Raw genomic sequence first — 21,781 nt, 5'->3', positions numbered from 1 at the left:
TTAAGCAAACTGAAAGGTCACCAGCTCAATACCCAGTTAGGGCATACACCTGGGTTGTGGACATGTGAGCAGCAAATGATTGATGTTTCTCTTGCACATCAATGATTTCCTCTCTCTCCCTCCCTTCCCCTCTCTCTAAAAACAAATAACATATTTTTTTAAATTGGTTAAAGATGTCAGCAACATGTCCACGTGGGAGCACCAAGTCTCTTTTCTTGAAGTTACAAGTTAAACAGTCATAATTTAACAAAGAACTTCCTTCTGAACACACCAGTGTGCCTGAGATATTTGCATATTCATACTACTAAAGGTTGGCCCATCTAAGCAAACAGTCGATATGGAAAGAAGAGATCAGAGACAGAAATCAAGTGCAGTCTCATGCTCCCTTTGGGGTGTGATAGCAGTAAAGGGTCTGAATGCACCCCCACTAGGCCAAGGGGAGAGGCAGAGACAGTAATTGAGCCAGGATGGCTGCACACATTGAGGTGGGCCCAGGTTAAGGGGTAAAGAAGTGGTGCAAAATGTTGGCATTGCCAGCCAGCACCCAACACAGGATTTTGCATATGTGGAAACCCAGCCATCCCCCAGACTATAAAAACCTCACTCGGCAATTACAAAAGGGCTGAAAAATCTTTTCAGCCTCAGTAGTCTGTACAGAATACATCTCAACCCATAAGGAATAGCAAGAACCATGAACATACTTCTCCCTGTCCACCCTTACTGGCACAGCCTTGTAGAGGCAGCTGGGTCAACTCAGAGTGGCTCTGCTGGTGGCTTCTGGCTACAGGAATGTGGCCCTGGGAACATGCAGGCAAGCAGACCCATAGCCTGCCACTTCTAAACCGTGGGAGTGGTGCCCAAACATTGTGGCCACCAGGCTGTAAATAGGATGACCACCTTCTTGGAGAAGACAGAGGATTTTCCATGGTTGAGTTGACATCTACCTCACACAGATCCTGACACCCCAGCAGTGCAGGTAAGAGAAAATAAAAACTTGTGCTTCAGCACCACCTACTGGAAAACAAAAAAGAGGCCTCTGCTTATGAACTTGTTAAATACCTGAGGGTCAGACTCTAAAAAAATTTATTCTCTTTTTTTGGTGTTGAATTTTATAAGTACTTTATAAATTTTGGATTTTAACCTGGTGTGGTGATTGCAGGGAGGAAGGGGGTGTGGGGAAGTGAAAGAGGGTGTAAGGGGAATAAATGGTAATGGAAAATAATACAAAAAATAAAAAATAAAAACAAACAAAAATGTTTTCATTTTTACACATGCCTGTGTGGAGATATAATCCATCAATCACAATGAAAAACCAAAGTAAGAAGGGGTTCAGGGAAAAATTTTTAAATCTTCAGAAAATAAACTTAAATACATGGAAGACTATGATTAAAATAACAAAGAATTCAAAATTGCAGTTCTGAACAAAAAAGGGACAAGGAAATTCAGGAAAGTACTTCAACAAGCTCAGAAATAAAATGAATAAAAATATACTTTACCAAAGAGATTAAACTATGAAAAAGAACCAAACAAATTCCGGAGCTTAAGACCACTGTATATGAAATGAAGAATAAATTAGCAAGCTTGGGTAATAGAGCAGACCAGATAGAGGAAAGAATAAGTGATAATGAAAATGGAAATTTAGAAATGACTTGAGTGGAAGAGAGAAAAAAATAATGAAAAATAACAAAAAACTCCCCACAGAACTTGAGAGCTCTGACCAAAGTAGAAAGAACAATATAAAAATAATAGGTATACAAGAGAAAAAGAGTATGAGAATGGAACAGAGAAACAATTCAAACGTATCAGTAATTTATAAATCTATGGGAAAAACTGGATCTTCATCCAAGAAGTTAACAGAACACCTAACTATCTTAGTCCAAAAAAGCCTTCTCCAGGACCTCATTGCACAATGCTAGTATATCTGACTTAAAAAAATTTTTTCCAAAACACATCATATTAAAACAGTCAAAAAGTAATGGCAGAGAATTTTCAATACATCCATGGAAAAGAAGACAGTAACCTGTGAAGAAAATCCCATTAGATTATTATTGGATTTTTCAATAGAAACCCTATAAACTAGGAGAGACTAAAATCAAATATTCAGATTATTGAAGGAGAGAAATCACTAGCCAAAAATAGTACATCCAGAAAAGTTGTCCTTTAGATATGAAGGAGTAATAAGTGCTTTTCCAAACGTACAGAGGCTGGGAAAATTTACCATCACAAGTCCTGCATTACAAAAAATTTTGAAGGTGCTCTTCTACCTAAAGAAAAAGACAAATTAATACAAAACTGTGAGTAAGGTGAGTAAGAGACAGAAGCAGGAAATTGCAAACCTTGTTTAAAATAGAGAACTATACCCTTAAATATAAAGGTTAAATGAGGTAAAAAAAAATTTTAAATACTTACTGCAATTTGGAAATGAATGCACAGCATAAAAAGGAATAATTTGTGGGAACAAAAAGATAAAGGGGAAGAAAAAACAATAGACCCTGAAGAAGTAAATGGAAGTAGATGCAATCAGAAGAAAATGGACTACTGTATATATGAAACTTCTGTTTGCATTAACCTAATGGTAACTACAAAAAATAAAATCTAGAACAAAGACATGTGACACAAAGACAAAGAAATCATTTAAGAAAAACCCTCAAAACTTATACCACCAAACTGAAAAAACAAATACACAAGAGAAAAGAAACAATGGAGACACAGAGCTACCAGAAAACAAAAGATAGAATAGCTACGGATAATCCTCATACATCATAATCACCCTAAATATGAGTACTAAACTAGCCAATGAGAAGACATAGAGTAGCAGGATGCATTAAAAAAACAACAACAACTATACACTACCTTCAGGAGACCCATGTGCAGATGTGAAGACAAACCTAGACTCAAAGTGATAGGGTAAAAAATATTCCAAGCAAGTGGCATCTAGGGAAAAGTCAGTGTAGCTGAACTTTTATCAGAAAAAAATAAATTTCAAACTAGGAAAGGTAACAGGACTAAAAAAATGACATTTTTACTGATAAAAGATACAATACATCAAAAAGATATAACAGTTATTAATATATATGTACCCAAGCCCTTGCTGGTGTAGCTCAGTGGATTGAGCACAGGCCTGCGAACCAAAAGATCGCGGTTTGATTCCCAGTCAGGGCACAGGCCTGGGTTACAGGACAGCTCCTAGCAGGGGCCAGTTCCCAGCAGGGGATGCACAAGAAGCAACCGTACATTGATATTTCTCTCTCTCTCTCCTTCCCTTTCCTTCTAAAGATAAATAAATAAAATTTAAAAAAATTTTTTAATGTTAAAAAAAGCCCTGGCTGGTGTAGCTCAGTGAATTGAGCACAGGCCTGTTAACCATACAACCACGGTTCGATTCCCAGTCAGGGCACATGCCTGGGTTGCAGGCCAGTTCCCAGCAGGGGCCAGTTCCCAGCAGGGAATGCATGAGAGGCAACCATACATTGATGTTTCTCTCCTTCTCTCCTTCCCCTGTAAAAGATAAATAGATAAAATTATTTAAAAATAAATAAATAAGTTAAATATATACCCAACCTAGGAGCACCAAAATATATAAAGCAATGACTTACTAAACTTTAGGGAGAAACTGACAAAAACATAATTATATAGAAAATCTAAATATCCCATTGGTATCAATGGATAGAGTATTAACATTGAAATTCAGTAAATATTGGCTTAAATGACACATTACACCAAGTGGACATAATTGATATTGACAGAGTTTGTGATCCAAGAACACTAGAATATACAATCTTTTTTAGTGCAAATGGAACATTCTCAATAATAGACCATGTGTTGAGGCACAAAACTTGCCACAAGAAATGGAATAAGACTGAAATTATCGGTGGAAAGGGACTGGGCTCAGCCCTGAGCAGTATGACTGTTGGTTGAGGGTCCTCCAGGGAAGAAAAGGTTGCTTTTCCCTCCAGGGAAGAAAAGTCAAGGCACATGCCTAGGTGACAGTTTCGTTCCCAGTGGGAGAGCATTTGAGAGGCAAACAGCTGATGTTTCTCACATCATTGTTTCTCTCTCTTTACCTCTCTTCCTCTGCTCTAAAAATAAATAAAATCTTTTAAAAAATAGAAAAGGGACTGGGCTCAAAGTGGGTCTGCCTTGGGCCAGTCTGTAGTGTATAAGTTCTTTACTTCATGTATGAGTCCAGCTGATTTTAAGAATAGGTTTATTAAAGCTAGGAACAGTGAAACTAAGGAAGACCTTAGTGTAGAAGCAGCAACAGGAGAGATCCTAGGCAGTGCTCTGCATTGGCTACCTAAAAATGTTATGGAAAAGAAGTGAATGAGCTAAAGCAGGGCCACTGTTAGCTCACTGGAAAGTAAAAAGTCACAGTGACAGAAGTGAGCCATGGCAGGGCTGCTTTTAGCTCACTGGAAAGTCAGAGAAAAAGGGAGCCTTGGAGACAAAAATCAGGGATTAGCTATTGCTACCCACTGCTCTCCTGCTTGCAAATCTCTTTGAGACCCTTAGATTTTAGAAGAAAGTAAAAAATTGATGCTTGAAAAGTGACATGAGTGTGCACCTGAGAGAACCCATGCCAGTATCCCTTGTCTTGAGGCTTTTATCTCCCTTTTTCAGGTGAGAATCTTAGGGGAGGGTTTTAGCAGAATATTCATCAGCTTTCTAGGTGCATTTTTAAAATGTTGACATATCAAAATATGCATATAGGGGAGTATAAAGCTTCACTGCTTTACTTTTATCTTGGGTATATATGGCTGTAGTCAGGTTTCTATTACTTGTCCCCCTGACTTTATTCATCCTTGCTTTTGGCTGGCACAAATGGCATTAATTGGATCTCTATCCTCTATCTCTCTGAACAGGTTGATTTAAATTATTTATTCTCTAGTCAGGGAGGAGAGGTACAAACCATTCGTTCTTAAGTCCTTGGTTGGTGAAGATAAGGTCTTGTGATTCTTTAGCTAGCTATAAATTGATCAAATTGTTTGGTCTTGTTTAATTATCTTCTCTTAGTTTCCCCATTGCACTTGCCAAGGAATTATTCAAACTTCTTACTATCATGCCTCAAAGTCATACCAAGCATATTATCTGGCCACCATGAGTTGAAACTGAAAATCAATGGCAAATAAAGTGGGAATGACCACAAATATGTGGAAAATAAACTACATGCTATGAAACAATGAATGGGTCAAAGAAGAATTAAGAGATCAAAAGATACATAGAAAGAAATGAGAATGACATTATGACAAATCAAAATTTGGGCAATACAACAAAAGCAATAATAAGAGGAAAGTTTATATCATTGCAGTCCTATGACAATAAACAGAAAAAAAATCTCGAATAAACAAAGCCCAAACAAAGTTAGTAGAAGGAAAGAAAGAAATAAAAATTAGAACAAAATTCAATGAAATAGAGAAGAATAAGACAACAGAAAACAATGCAATAACAGGGATTCTTTGATAAAATTAATAGAATAGACAAACCTCTGGCTAGACTTACTAAGAAAATTAATTAATTAATTAATTAATTAAAGTTAGGCTGAAAAAATTTACTACAAACACCTGAGACATGCAAAGAACTATACGAGAATAGTACTAGAGTCCTTATACCACCAAATTGGATAACCTAGAAAAACATGAACAAGTTTTAAGAAATAGGGACTTCCACCATGATGGAGACATAGCTGGAAACACTGTACCTTCTCGCACAACCAAGTTTAAAGACAACAAAGTTTTAGTAACAAAAAATGCAGCCAAAACACAGAAAATTGAACTATACAGAAGTCTGACAAAAACGAACCCTTCAGCCCAACCAGTAAGAGGGACGGAGCCAGCGGCTGGCCAAGGGTTGGGTTGCTCAGGAAAACTCAACCAGACTGACCCAGGCTCATGGGTGGCGGTTGGCAGAGCCCAGGCATGGGGTTGCTACAGGCAGACTCGGTGAGGGCGCAAGGCAGCAGGCTGACCATGGTCACACATTCGGCCACAGATAAACCAGCGAAGGAGCGAGCACTGAGACAGACCTCACAGGCCCCGGCGGTAGGAAGAAGCAGAGGCGACTGCTATTGCCCCTCTTTCACCCTGCTCCCACATATAGCGTCACAACCCAGTGACCTGGGTCACCCCACCCTGGTGAACATCTAAGGCTCCACTCCTCACACATAATGGCATGAACAGAACAAAACATGGCTCAAGAAGAACTTGAAGCCCTAGAGCCCATAACTCTAAGTGACCAAGAGATAGCCAAACTTTCAGATGCACAGTTCAAAACACTGGTGATCAGGATGCTCACAGAACTGGTTGATTTTAGTCACAAATTAGAGGAACATATGAAGGCTAAACTAATTGAAATGAAGGGAAATGCACAGGAAAACAATAGTGATGGAAAGGAAACTGGAACTCAAATCAAGGGAGTAGACCAGAAGGAAGAAAAAAATGACCAAACAGAAAAGAGTGAAGAAAGAAGAATTCAAACTAATGAGGAGAGGATTAGGAACCTCCAGGACATCTTTAAACACTCCAACATCCGAATTATAGGGGTACCAGAAGGGGAAGAGGAAGAGCAACAAGTGGAAAACTTATTTGAACAAATAATAAAGGAGAACTTCCCCAATCTGACAAAGGAAATAGACTTCCAGGAAATCCAGGAAGCTCTGAGAGTCCCAAAGAAGTTTGACCCAAGAAGGAACACACCAAGGCACATCATCATTATATTAGCCAAGATTAAAATGGAGAGAATCCTAGAAGCAGCAAGAAATAAGGGAACAGTCACCTACAAAGGAGTTCCCATCAGACTGTCAGCTGATTCCTCAAAAGAGACCTTACAGGCAAGAAGGGGCTGGAAAGAAGTATTCCAAGTCATGAAATCCAAAGACCTACAACCAAGTTTACTCTATCCAGCAAAGCTTTCATTTAGAATGGAAGGGCAGATAAAGTGCTTCTCAGATAAGATCAAATTCAAGGAGTTCATCATCACCAAATCCTTATTATATGAAATGTTAAAGGGACTTACCTAAGAAAAAGAAGATAAAAAATATGAACAGTGAAAGGACAGCAAAGTCACAGTTATTAACAACCACACCTAAAACAAAAGCAAATTAAGAGGACAGCTAGATCAGGAGTGAACCATAAAAATGAAGATCATATGGAGGGTGAGCAACAGGGGAGTGGGAGAAGGAGAAGGGGGAGAAGGTACAGAAAATAAGTAGCATAGATGGTAGATAGAAAATAGATAGGGGGAGGGTAAGAATAGTAGGGGAAATATAGAATCGAAAGAACTTGAGACACATGTTCATGAACTAAGGGGGGAGTGGTGGGGGAGGGGTGTGCAGGGTGGAGGGGAATGAAGGGGGGAATAAAACAAATGTAATGGCATAATCAATAAAATAAAAGTATATATTAATAAAAAGACTTTTGGAACTGTTGGGATGGGGTAAATTTATTTTGCATGTAATAAGTACATAAATTTGGGAGGCCAGGGTAGAATATTATGGATTAAATGTTTCTGTTTCTTCATATTCATGTTAAAGTCCTAGTTTACAATATGATGGTATGTGCAGGTATATGGAAGATAATTAGGATTAGATAATGTCATTAATATGGACCCCTGTGATAGGATTAGTGTCTTCATAAAGTGAGAAAGAAACCTGAGCTTGTTCTCTATCATGAGAGGGCAAGAAGAGGATTCTCACTAGGAACTAAATTTGCAAGCACCTTGATTTTAGACTTGCTAGTGTCCAAAACAGTGAGAAATAAATGCCCTTTTTTTAATGCCATCCAGCCTATGGTATTTTGTTAGAGCAACTTGAGATAAGACATGACATTGATGAAAAAAGAAAAGAAACCTGAGTGAATGTTGACTTTATATCTCACCATTTTGCCAAATTTATTTATAAGATCAAGTAGTTTTTTGGTGGAGTCTATAGGGTTTGCTATGTAGATCATCATGCCATCTGCAAACACTTACTCTTTTACTTTACATCTTATTTTTTTTACCTGTCTAAGCATTGTGTCTAGAATTTCTAATAATGTGCTTAATAGAAGTGGTGAGAGTGGACACCCTTGTCTTCTTCCTGATCTTAGTGGGAAAGCTTTTAGTTTTTACCTGTTGAGTATGATGTTGGCTGTGGTTTCAAAGGACCTGAACAGATAATTCTCCAAGGAGGACATACAGTGGGCCCAGACACATGAAAAATGCTCAACATCAATATCCATTAGAGAGATGCAAATTAAAACCACAATGAGGAGAGTTTCAAGATGGCGGTAGACTAGGATGAAGCAGATACCAGTTCCTAGTACAAAAGAGAAAGAAACCTATCTGATCGGAGGAGGTGAGGCCAGCAAGCCAGCAGTTGCCAAGCATATATGAAAATAAGAGACCAGAAACCTCATCGGTCACGGAGGAACCAGACGAGACACAATCAACTTGAAAATATGAAAAGACCAGAGCTGGACCCATACAAGAGGCCTCCCAATAGTAGAGTCAGAGAGACAAATTGCACATTGTTGTAGGAGAGAAGCCAAAAGTTGCTGCATATTTGAGTAGGTGGAAGCAGAGAACAACAGGAAAACCAAAAGAGGCCGCACCACTGAAATTCACAGGCATTCCACCACAAAAGTTCACACCATAAACCCAGGGTGTCAAAACAGATTAATATAAGAAGCTGAGGCTAACAAGAAGAGTCTCACAAACAATGGGAAGACAAAGAAACAATCCCCAAATGAAAGGAAAGGAGGAATCCTCAGAAAGAATGTTAGATTAAATAGAGGCAAGTCAACTATCAGATACTGAATTCAAAGCACTGGTTATCAGGAAGTTCAAAGAGCTCACAATCAGCTACCAGAAACTACAGGGGAGCTACAATGATCTCACTGTGAACTATATCACCATGAAAAAGGAAATGGAAATTATTAGCAAGGGCCAAGAGGAAATGAAGAATACAATTTCTGATTTAAAAAACACAGTGGAAAACATTAAAAATAGGGTAGATGAAACAGAAGATAGGATTAGTGAATTAGAGGACAAAGTAGAAAGCATCTCACAGAAAGAACAGGAAAGGGAAAAAAGGCTCAGAAAGAATGAAGAGAGATTAAGAGAAATGCAAGACAATATGAAACGTAATAATATCCGAATAATAGGAATACCAGAAGGAGAAGAAGAAAAACAAGGGATAGAAAACATATTTGAAAGAGTAATGAGACAAATTTTTCCTAATTTGATAAAAGAAAAAGTCACACAAATCCAGGAATCACACAGAGTCCCATTCTAGAGGAACCCAAAGAGGCCCACTTCAAGACACATCATCATTAAAATGGCAAACTTCCAAGACAAAGAGATAATCTTAAAGGCAGCAAGGGAGAAAAAAGAAATAACATACAAGGGAGTCCCAATAAGATTAGCCACTGACTTCTCAATGGAAACACTCCAAGCAAGAAGAGAATGGCAAGAAGTATTCCAAGTAATGAGAAACAGAGGCCTACAACCAAGGCTACTTTACCCAGCAAGGCTCTCAATCAAGATAGAAGGCCAAATAAAGAGCTTCCAAGACAAAAGAAGTCTAAAAGAATTTGCTGCCACCAAGCCAGCTCTACAAGAAATACTAAAAAGTCTGCTTTAAGGAAAGGAAGGAAAAGAGACAGAGAGGAACACAGGTACAAAAATGGCAGTGAATAAGTACCTATCAATAATAACCTTAAATGTAAATGGATTAAATGCTCCAATCAAAAGACACAGAATAGCTCAATGGATAAGAAAGTATGACCCACACATATGCTGCCTACAAGAGACCCACCTCAGGACAAAAGACCATCACAGACTAAAAGTGAAGGGCTGGAAACAAATTTTCCAAGCAAATGGACAAGAAAAAAAAGCTGGGGTAGCAGTTCTCATATCAGACAAAATAGACTTCAAAAAAAGAGCCATAAAGAGTGACCCAGAAGGTCACTTCATAATACTCAAGGGAAGAATCCACCAAGAACATTAGCATCATAAATATATATGCACCCAACATAGGAGCACCAAAATATATAAAGAAAATCTTAGAGGAATTCAAGAGAGATATAGACAGCAACACAATTATAGTGGGGGATTTTAACACCCCACTATCAAAAATGGACAGATCTTCCAAACAAAATATCAACAAAGACATTGCGGCATTAAACAACACCCTTGATGAAATGGACCTAACTGATATATACAGAGCTCTTCACCCCAAAGAAGCTAAATACACATTCTTTTCAAATGCACATGGAACATTTTCAAAGATTGACCACATGATAGGACACAAAACGAGCCTCAAAAAATTCAAGAAAATTGAAATCATACCAAGCATTTTCTCTGACCACAAGGGACTGAAACTGGAAACCAACCCCAAAGGAAAAGACCCCAAACACCCAAAATCATGGAGACTGAATGGTATGCTATTAAACAATGAATGGGTCAAGAATGAAATTAGGGAAGAAATCAAAAACTTTCTGGAAACAAATGAAAATGATCTTGCAACAACCCAAAACTTATGGGACACAGTGAAGGCATTCCAGACAGGGAAGTTTGTAGCAGTACAGGCCTACCTAAAGAAAACAGAAACATTTCAAACAAACGACCTTACTCTACGCCTGCAAAAACTCGAGGAACAACAACAAAAACAGCCCACAGCAAGTAGAAGGAAGGAAATAACTAAGATCAGAGCAGAACTAAATGACATAGAGACTAAAAGTACAATTCTAAAGATCAATGAATCCAGGAGTTGGTTCTTTGAAAAGATAAACAAAATAGACAAGCCTTTAAGTAGGCTCATCAAGAAAAGAAGGGAACGGACACAAATAAACACAATCAGAAATGAAAGAGGAGAGATTACAACTGATACCACAGAAATAGAAAGGATTGTAAGAAATTACTATGAAGAACTGTATGCCAAGAAATTTGAGAACCTAGGGGAAATGGACACATTTCTAGAAAAATATAATCTCCCAAAACTCAATGAAAAAGAAGTAGAACATCTGAATAGACCAATAACAGCAAAAGAAATTGAAGCAGTAATCAAAAATCTCCCATCACACAAAAGCCCCAGACCAGATGGGTTCACAGGAGAATTCTATAAAGCATTTAAGGAAGAGCTAACCCGCATTCTTCACAAACTATTCCAAAAAATCCAAAAGGATGGAAAACTCCCAAACTCCTTTTATGAAGCCAGCATCATCCTAATTCCAAAACCAGATAGAGATACAACAAAGAAAGAAAACTTCAGGCCAATATCACTGATGAACATAGACGCTAAAATCCTCAACAAAATATTGGCAAATCGCATCCAACAATATTCCAAAAGATTATACACCATGACCAATTGGGATTCATCCCAGGGATGCAAGGATGGTTCAACATTCACAAATCAGTAAATGTAATTCATCCCATAAACAAAAGCAAAGACAAAAAACACATGATCATATCAATAGACGCGGAAAAAGCTTTCGATAAGGTACAACACCCATTTATGATAAAAACACTCAGCAAAGTGGGAATAGAGGGAGCATTCCTCAATATAATAAAGGCCATTTATGAGGGACCTACAGCCAATATCATACTCAATGGGCAAAAACTAAAAGCTTTTCCACTAAGATCAGGAACAAGACAAGGATGTCCACTTTCACCACTTCTATTCAATATAGTATTAGAAGTTTTGGCCACAGCAATCAGGCAGGAAAAGGAAATAAAAGGCATCCAAATAGGAAAGGAGGAAGCAAAACTGTCACTGTTTGAAGATGACATGATAGTGTACATGGAAAATCCTATAGACTCTACCCCAAAACTGCTTGAACTAATTAATGAGTTTGGCAAAACAGCTGGTTACAAAGTCAATATCCAGAAATCAAAGGCATTTTTGTATACCAACAGTGAATCAGCAGAAGCAGGAATCAAGGAAAAAATCCATTTGATATAGCAAAAAGAAAAATAAAATATCTGGGAATAAACCTAACCAAGGAGGTAAAAGACCTGTACTCAGAAAACTACGCAACACTGATGAAAGAAATCAGGGAAGACACAAACAAATGGAAACATATACCTTGTTCATGGATTGGAAGAATTAACATCATCAAAATGTCCATACTACCCAAAGCAATATACAGATTCAATGCAATACCTATTAAAGTACCAATGGCGTATTTCACAGACATAGAATAAACACTTCAAAAATTTATATGGAATCATAAACGAGCCCGAATAGCAGCTGCTCTTTTGAGAAAGAAGAACAAAGTAGGAGGGATCACAATACCTGATATCAAACTGTATTACAAAGCCACTGTAATCAAAACAGCCTGGTACTGGCATAAAAACAGGCACATAGACCAATGGAACAGAACAGAGAGCCCAGAAATCAACCCAACTCTCTACAGTCAATTAATATTTGACAAAGGGGGTAGTAACATAAAATGGAGTAACGATAGCCTCTTCAGCAAATGGTGTTGGGAGAACTGGACAGCTACGTGCAAAAAAATGAAACTTGAGCACCAACTTACACCATACACCAAAATAAATTCAAGGTGGATAAAAGACTTAAATATAAGCTGTGACACCATTGAAGTCCTAGAGGAGAACATTGGCAAGAAAATCTCAGATATTCCACGCAGCAACATTTTTACTGATATGTCCACTAGAACAAGGAATATAAAGGAAAGAATAAATAAATGGGATCTCATCAAAATAAAAAGCTTCTGCAGGGCTAAAGAAAACAGTATTAAATTAAAAAGACAACCAACTGTATGGGAAAACATATTTGCCAATGATACCTCAGACAAAGGTTTAATCTCCAAAATATAGAAAGAACTTACACGACTCCACTCTAGGAAGACATTGAACCCAATTAAAAAATGGGAAAAGGACTTGAACAGACACTTCTCTAAAGAGGACATACAGAATATCCAGAGACACATGAAGAGATGCTCAATATCGTTAGCTATCAGAGAGATGCAAATTAAAACCACAATGAGATACCACTTTACACCAGTCAGGATGGCTATAATAGACAAAGCAACAAACAACAAATGTTGGAGAGGTTGTGCGGAAAAGGGGATCTTAGTTCACTGTTGGTGGGATTGCAGACTGGTACAACCATTATGGGAAACAGTATGGAATTTTCTCAGAAAAATAAAAATCGACCTGCCTTTTGACCCAGCAATTCCACTGCTAGGATTATACCCCAAGAATCCTAAAACATCAGTTTCAAAGAACCTATGCACCACAATGTTCATAGCAGCACAATTTACAATAGCCAAGAGCTGGAAGCAACCTAGGTGCCCATCAGTAAACAAATGGATCAAAAAATTGTGGTACATATACACAATGGAATTCTATGCAGCAGAGAGAAAGAAGGAACTACTGCCCTTTGCAACAACATGGAGGGAACTGGAAAGCATTATGCTGAGTGAAATAGGTCAGGCATTGAAAGACAAATACCATATGATCTCACCTTTGACAGGAAGCTAAAGAATAAAACAAACAAGCAAACAGAGTAAAAACAAAGACACTGAAATAGAGAACAAGTGGGCAGGGACCAGAGGGGAGAGGGAAGGGAATTTAAGGGGGAAAATGGGGAGGGATTTTGAGGAGCAAGTATGAAAGACACAGGGATGAGGACTGGGGGAGGGGAAATTGGAGGGAGGGGGGAGACAGGGCGGGCGGGTGGGATGGGAGAAATAGATTAAAAAAATATACTTGAAAAGTAACTAAAAAAATTTATTATAAAAAATAAGTAAAAAAAAATAAAACCACAATGAGATATCACTTCACACTAGACAGAATGGCCATCATTAATAAATCAACAATCAACAAGTGCTGGTAATGTTGTGGAGAAAAGGGAATGCTAGTACATGGTTGGTGGCAATGCAGCCTGGTGTAGCCACTGTGGAAAACAATATGGAATTTCCTCAAAAACTAAAAATGGAACTGCCTTTCTATCCAGCAATCTCACTGCTGGGGTTATACCCCACACATCCTGAATCACCAATTCAAAAGAACCTATGAACCCCAGTGTTTATAGATGGGTTATTTGCAATAACTAAATACTGGAAACAGCCTAAGTGTCCATCAGTAAATGAGTGGACAGAAAAACTGGTACATTTATGCAATGGAATACTACTCAGCACAAAGAAAGAAGGAGCTCCTACCATTTGCATGGTTGGATCTGGAGAGCATTATGCTCAGTGAAATATGCCAGGTGGTGAAAGGTAAATAGCATATGATCTCACCTATAAGTGTAACCTAATCAACAAAACAAACAAAGAAGCAAAATATAACCAGAGACATTGAAATTAAGAATAGACAGTAACCAGAGGGGAGGTGGGAAGGGGATAAATGGGGGGAAAAGAGGGAAGATATTTCAGGAACATCTATAAAGGACACATGGACAAAACCAAAGCAGGGTAGAATCAAGGGTGGGAAGTGGGGATGGATGGAGTGAGGGTGTGTGTGTGTGGGAAATGGAGACAACTGTATTTGAACAACAATAAAAAGTTAAAAAAAATTAACTCAAAATGGATCAGAGGTTGAAATAAGAAAGTACAAAGTTGAAAACATATGCTCTAAACTTATGGAGCTTGGTCTTATGGAGGATTTTATGAATTGACCTGAAAGAAAAGGAACGAAAAGGCAAAAAGAAATGTATAGTACTATATCCAACTAAAAAGCTTGTGCACAGCAAAAGAAACTGCTAACAAAATAAAAAGACAACTAACCACATGGCAAAAGATATTTGCAAATGACAGCTCTGACAAGAGGTTAATATCAAACTATATTTAAAAGCTCATATAACTCAATGCCCAACAATAAACAATCCAGTTAAAAAACGGGCAGATTACCTGAATAGATACTTCTTTTAAGACTACATACAAAGAACTTACACAACTCCACTCTAGGAAGACATCTAACCCAATTAAAAAATGGTAAAAGGACTTGAACAGACACTTCTCTAAAGAGGACATACAGAATATCCAGAGACACATGAAGAGATGCTCAATATCGTTAGCTATCAGAGAGATGCAAATTAAAACCACAATGAGATACCACTTTACACCAGTCAGGATGGCTATAATAGACAAAGCAACAAACAAAAAATGTTGGAGAGGTTGTGCGGAAAAGGGGACCTTAGTTCACTGTTGGTGGGATTGCAGACTGGTACAACCATTATGGAAAACAGTATGGAATTTTCTCAGAAAAATAAAAATCGACCTGCCTTTTGACCCCCAGCAATTCCACTGCTAGGATTATACCCCAAGAATCCTAAAACATCAATTTCAAAGAATCTATGCACCACAATGTTCATAGAAGCACAATTTACAATAGCCAAGAGCTGGAAGCAACCTAGGTGCCCATCGGTAAACGAATGGATCAAAAAATTGTGGTACATATACACAATGGAATTCTATGCAGCAGAGAGAAAGAAGGAGCTACTACCCTTTGCAACAACATGGATGGAACTGGAAAGCATTATGCTGAGTGAAATAGGCCAGGCATTGAAAGACAAATACCATATGATCTCACCTTTGACAGGAAGCTAAAGAATAAAACAAACAAGCAAACAGAATAAAAACAAAGACACTGAAATAGAGAACAAGTGGGCAGCGACCAGAGGGGAGAGGGAAGCGAATTTAAGGGGAAAAATGGGGAGGGATTTTGAGGAACAAGTATGAAAGGCACAGGGATGAGGACTGGGGCGGGGGGGGGGGGAATGGGAGGGAGAGGGGAGACGGGGTGGGGGGGTGGGATGGGAGAAATAGATAAAAAAATGTACTTGAAAAATAACTAAATAAAATTTATTTTAAAAAAAGACTACATACAAGTGGAAAAGGTATATAAAAAAATGCTCAACTTCCCTAGCTATTAGGGAAATGCAAATCAAAACTACAATGAGATACTACCTCACACCTGTTATAATGGCTAGTATTAACTAGACTGTTAATAACAAGTGTTGGAGAGGTTGTGGAAAAAAGGAAACCGCCTTCTGACCCGGACACTGGCCTGCAGTGTCCGCAGCATTGTGGATGAGTCAAGATACATTCACACAGACTGCTGAGTCCTGTGGAGGAAAAGGGACAGTGTAACTTCTCTCTCAAGGGGAGAGCTAGTCTTGCAGCACCTTGGCCACCCTCTCAAGAGGAGAGAGCACCTGGACCCTTGCCTTGAGACACTTTCATTGGATTCAATTTGTGTAGGCATACAGGGTGTATATGTAAAGCTCATTAATTATTATCAGTCAGTAAGGATCAAACCATAGATAACATACAGAGAACTCTGAGGGCCTATTTTTGAGTCAGGGTCAATAGCTAAATGGCCATAAAACTTTGGGGAACAAACTCACTTCTTGCTTGGACCTTTATCATTTAATTGAAAGCATTCTAAACAAAGCAAGTTTCACAGTATTTTACATATTCTTTCTTAGGCCTGATTGCCCTAGGAAACCCACCCTTTTCAGCACAGGGCTGCACCCATCACTGACATTGTTTTAGTCTTAAGTCAGGCAGGAGAAGTAAGGCAGGTAAGAGATTAGGAGACTTCTTACAGACAGAATGAGGACTCAGGCTATGTCAAAGCTGAGGGATGAGGGGCCATCACCCCTTTGCTGTAGCCCCCAAGTCCTTCCCTGGGTACCCCCCCATGATCATGCCTATCTTAGGTCATCCCTCCCTTGAGGAACCTTACCTGTGCTTGGCTAACAGATCAAGCATTGAGGACCAGGCATAATGAAGTAAAAGAAGCAGAAGCAGCGCTCCAGTCAGGAAGATAAGCTTTGTCTCCTTAGTGGCTTATTGTCAGAAGGTCACTCACTCAGCCTTAGCCATGGGGAGGGGGAGCGGTTACAGCTTCTGAAACCAGGCAGGGCAGTTCCCAACACCAGGCATATGCCCTGACTGGGGAATTGAACTGGCTACCCTTTGGATCACAGGCTGGCACTTAATGCACTGAGGCACACCAGCCAGTTTATTTTTGATAATAGCCATTCTAATAGATGTGAGGTGATATCTCATTTTGGTTTTGATTTGCATACCATATATATTTGTATCCGCCATCTACAACTAAGTCTTAAGTATATTTCTGGTATTCCAAGGACAGTGAGGGGGTTGACAAGGGATTTAATATTATTAGTGTAGCAGTAGCAGACTAGGCTAAACCATGCTATTTTAACTTAAATGTCAGTATCTTAACATGCAAAGTTTATTTCTCATTCATACTACCTACCCATCATGGGCTATATTCAAGAGTGTAGCTCATTTCTTGCCTTGTTTCCTATCCATTGGGTTGGCCAAAAAGTCTGTTGAGTTTTTTTCCATAAAATAAAAGATGCATTTTTCACTTTCATCAATAACATTATTGATTTGGATATTTTGAGTATGTCAGCTATCTCCTGTGTGGTGTGATATTGATTGTTCTCAGTTAATGTCTCGATTTGATCAATATCAACTTCAACTGGTCTACCTGCCATGGAGTATTGTCCAGTGAGAAATTACCAGCATGAAACTTCACACACCACTTTTGACATGTTCAATCAGTTGCACTATCTTCTCCATACACTGCACAAATCGTTTTTTGTGTTTTAGTTTCATTTCACCTTTCTCGAAATAAAAAAGCATAACATAGTGAAAATATATTATGTTTTTTCTTCCATCTTCAACATTAAAATAACTACACAAAAATTCACCAATTTTGATATTTTTTTAAGACTGCATGCTAATATGACAGCTGTCACAATACAATCTAACAAAATTGTTTTGAATGAAGTTAAAGAAAATGAAGTGCTACTAGAGCCATCTTTCAGAAAAAACCAAACAGACTTCTTGGCTAACCCAATAGTTTGTGGGGCTGGTTTTCAAGGCCTTGTGGTCTCTGGCATGGATTGGGCAGGCCTGTCTCAGATTTCATGGTTTATAATATAGTCAGAGAGAAGCTAAGAGATTTTCATATCTTGAGCTCGGTGTGTACTGGAGGCAAGCCTCTGAAAGTCTTTGTCTAAGTATGGAACATGTGCAAGTATATTGTGTTTCTAGCTTGAGGACTCCATCTTTGACTAAGCTGTAACTTGGGTACAGCTTGAGGAAAACTGGCTGTACCTACAAAAGGGGAACTATAGAGCCATGTTGTTATTATACCCACCTGAGGTTCAGACCAACATCTTTAGATTAGTGCAATGGTTTGCCTGAATCCCTCCTGCAGAGGTACATGGGCCCCTCTGGTGCTGGAACATATCTGCCCTGAACCCATCCTGATGTTCTTGGGTTTCACAAGCTTAGGGAAGTGCTGGGATTTGTATACATCCCTTTTAGTTTCCATCAGAGAGAGCATATGTATGTATCTGGGAGGTGTAGGGGTAGACAGCATAGTAAGTAAATTGAAAGAGGAGTTACTTTTTTCTTATCCCAGCTGCTTTCTTGGGATGCTGTACTTTTCCAAAAGAGGAATTTGGGAATGTACAACTCAGCATAAACATTTTTAAAGGCCCTGGCTGGTGTAGCTCAGTGGATTGAGCGCACAGGCCTGTGAACCAGAGGATCATGGTTCGATTCCCGGTCAGGGCACATGTCCGGGTTGCAGGCAGGTTTCCTGCAGGCCAGTTCCCAGCAGGGGATGCACAAAAGGCAACCATACATTGATGTTTCCCTCTCTCCTTCCCCTCTAAAGATAAATAAATAAATAAAATCTAAAAAAATTATAATAAAAAATTCTTTAAAGGCATGTTCCAAGTGAGTTATTTCTTCTCTTCTGAAATATAATGTCTTTTTTAAAAACTAATTTTTACTGCGATATAATTGGCATGTAGTTGCAGGTGTATAACATAATGATTAGCTATTTTGATATATAATGATCACCACAATAACTAGTTAATATATATCACCATACATAGATACAAGTTTTTTTCTTGTGATGAGAACTCAGGATCTACTTACACTCTTAGCAACTTTCATATATGCAATATAGTACTTTTCAAAATCTTCACCCAAGGATATTTTGAGAGAGAGGATGGGAGGGAGAGAGAGACACACACATCGATGTGAGAAAGAAACATCAATTGTCTACCTCCCATTTGCACCCTGACCAAGGATCAAACCCATAAACTTGGTGTATGGGATGATGCTCCAGTCAACAGCCACCTGGTGAGAGGTGCAGCCTTTTTTGCCTTTATTTTCTTAACTCTCTTCATGTATACTCTGATTCTTTTCAATTCCTGCTTTTTACTGGATGTTCCTTAGGATTAACTCCCTGAGCTGCCAAATAAACCCAAAACATTGAATTTGTTGTGTAAGCAGAAACTATATCCACTATTACATGTTCAAGTGGGCCCAACTTCTGCAACAACTCATTTCTAAAAAAAGACATCTTGATCTTCAGCATGTCATCTATAGCACCAATGAAATTCTCAAATACTGATAAATACTCATGAGTTTCTGCTGGATTGTCTCCAATGTTTTCTTTGACTGTCTTTATGACTAAAGTGGTACCAGTATTGTTGGTGAAGGCTCTCTTCTGATTACAGACTGCTGACTTCTTGCATTCTCATTTGGGGAAGGCCTCCTTTAACTTCAACAGTACAATATAGTTTTATGATTTCAGTGGTTGGTGACTTTCAGGGATGTGGCTATAGAATTCTCACAGGAGGAGTGGGACTATCTGGACCCTGCTCAGAGAGACTTGTACAGAGATGTGATGATGGAGAACTACAGCAACCTGGTCTTACTAGGTAAGGTTATTTATCCCCAAACATCTTGTGAATTTTGGGTGTATCTTTCAATTATCTGGGTGCATTTCTATATCCTAGAGAATTATTTTGTGCCTTGCAGATTAGGATATGGGGAGCTCTTTGTAATCCCTTTATCTTATCCATTCTTTAGAACTTTATAACTTGCTTTTCATGTAGTTGCCTATTTTCTTGATAACTAGGTTTGAATTCAGCGACATGATTATATCTTATTCTCTTTTTGTGTAAACAGGACTCTCTATGTCTAAGCATGATATGATTTTCTTATTGGACAAGGGAAAGAGCCCTGGATGCAAAGGAACATGGTGGGAGGATGCTGCCCAGGTGAGTAAGGATTTAACTGGGGAAAGGCACTGCAGTTAAGAACCCACCACCCTGGCTGGTGTGGCTCAGTGGATTGAGTGCCAGCCTGTGAACTGAAAGATCACTGGTTCAATTTCTAGTCAGGGCACATGCCTGGGTTGCGGGCCAGGTCCCCAGCTGAGGGCATGGGAGAGGCAACCAGGTGATGTATCTCTTGCACAATGAGGTTTCTCTCCCCTTCTTTCTCTGTCCCTTACACTCTCTCTAAAAAAATAAATAATTTTTAAAAAAAAGAACCCAGTTGGCATGGAAGGCAGAATCCTAAAGGTAATGATTGAATAATGTCTCCCTTGTAGGCCCATCCAAGAGTTGTGGAGAAAAGGCCTAAGATATATGGAGAAAAGTACTCTCTGTGCTACTCATCTGCCTTCATTCCATCCCATTTTAAAGCCCTTTTTTTCTCTTGAGGAGATATTCTATTTCATATAACTCGGATCTACTTCTTTCTCTTTTATTTTATTGTGTATTTTAAAAATTCAATTATTGTTCAAGTACAGTTTTCTGTCTTTTACTCCCATCCCAACCCACTCCCCCCCAGGGTTCCCCACCTCCCTCCCATTTCCACCCTTGTTAGTTTTTGTCCATGTGTCCTTTATACTTGTTCCTGTGAATTCTTCCTCTTTTCCCCTGAAATTCCTTCCCCTCTCCCTTCTGGTCCCTGTCTGTCTGTTCTCTATTTCAGTGTCTTTGGTTATATTTTTCTTGCTTGTTTGTTTTGTTGTTTAGGGTCCTGTTACAGGTTAGATCATATGGTATTTGTCTTTCACTGCCTGGCTTATTTCACTTAGCATAATGCTCTCCAGTTCCATCCATGCTGTTGCAAAGGGTATAAGCTCCTTCTTACTCTCTGCTGCTTAGAATTCCATTGTGTAAATGTACCATTGTTTTTTGATCCACTCATTTGCTGGTGGGCACTTAGGTTGCTTCCAGCACTTGGCTACTGTAAATTGTGCTCCTATGAACATTGGGGTGCATAGGTTCTTTTGGATTGGCCTTTCAGGGCTCTTAGGGCATAATCCCAGCAGTGGAATTTCTGGGTCAAAAGGCAGTTCCATTTTTAGTTTTCTGAGGAAATTCCATACTGTTTTCTACAGTGGCTGGACCAGTCTGCATTCCCACTAACAGTGCATAGGTTTCCCTTTTCTCCACATCCTCTCCAGCACTTGTTTATTGATCTGTTTACAAAGGCCATTCTGACTGGTGTGAAATGGTATCTCATTGTGGTTTTAATTTGCATCTCTCTGACGACTAGTGATTGATACTGAGCATCTTTTTGTGTGTCTCTGGACCCTCTGTATGTCCTCCTTAGAGAAGTGTCTGTTCAAGTCTTCTGCCCATTTTATAATTGTCCTTTTTTTGTCTTCCTGGAGTCTTGTGAGTTTTTATATATTTTGGAGATCAAGCCCTTATCTGAGGTGTCATTGGCAAACATGTTTTCCTATATGGTTGGCTCTCTTTTCATTTTAATGCTGTTTGCTTTAGCCATGCAGAAGCTTTTTAATTTGATGAAGTGCCATTTGTTTATTCTTTCCTTTATGTCCCTTGCTTTAGGAGCCATATCAGTGAAGATGTTGCTGCACGGGATGTCTGACATTTTCCTGCCAATGTTTTCCTCTAGGATTTTTGTGGTTTTATGTCTATATCCTCTTCAAGAAATGGTGTTGAGAGATCTGGACAGCT

At 38.8% G+C, this 21,781-nt stretch overlaps 1 protein-coding gene across 1 annotated transcript; it reads left to right on the top strand.

The window, feature by feature from the left end:
* The first annotated feature begins 691 nt into the window (after positions 1-691).
* Positions 692-21,781, top strand: LOC119056761 (zinc finger protein 527-like). Its single transcript, XM_053666779.1, has 4 exons — positions 692-811; positions 19,594-19,720; positions 19,971-20,062; positions 21,653-21,781. Exons 1-4 carry the CDS (start codon positions 692-694, stop codon positions 21,665-21,667), a joined length of 354 nt encoding a protein of 117 aa, XP_053522754.1. The 3' UTR covers positions 21,668-21,781.

Source organism: Artibeus jamaicensis, unplaced genomic scaffold (assembly GCF_021234435.1).
Source record: "Artibeus jamaicensis isolate MK-2021 breed Jamaican fruit bat unplaced genomic scaffold, CSHL_Jam_final contig_464, whole genome shotgun sequence".
NCBI lineage: Eukaryota > Metazoa > Chordata > Mammalia > Chiroptera > Phyllostomidae > Artibeus > Artibeus jamaicensis.
This window is presented reverse-complemented; position numbering and strand designations above follow the sequence as displayed.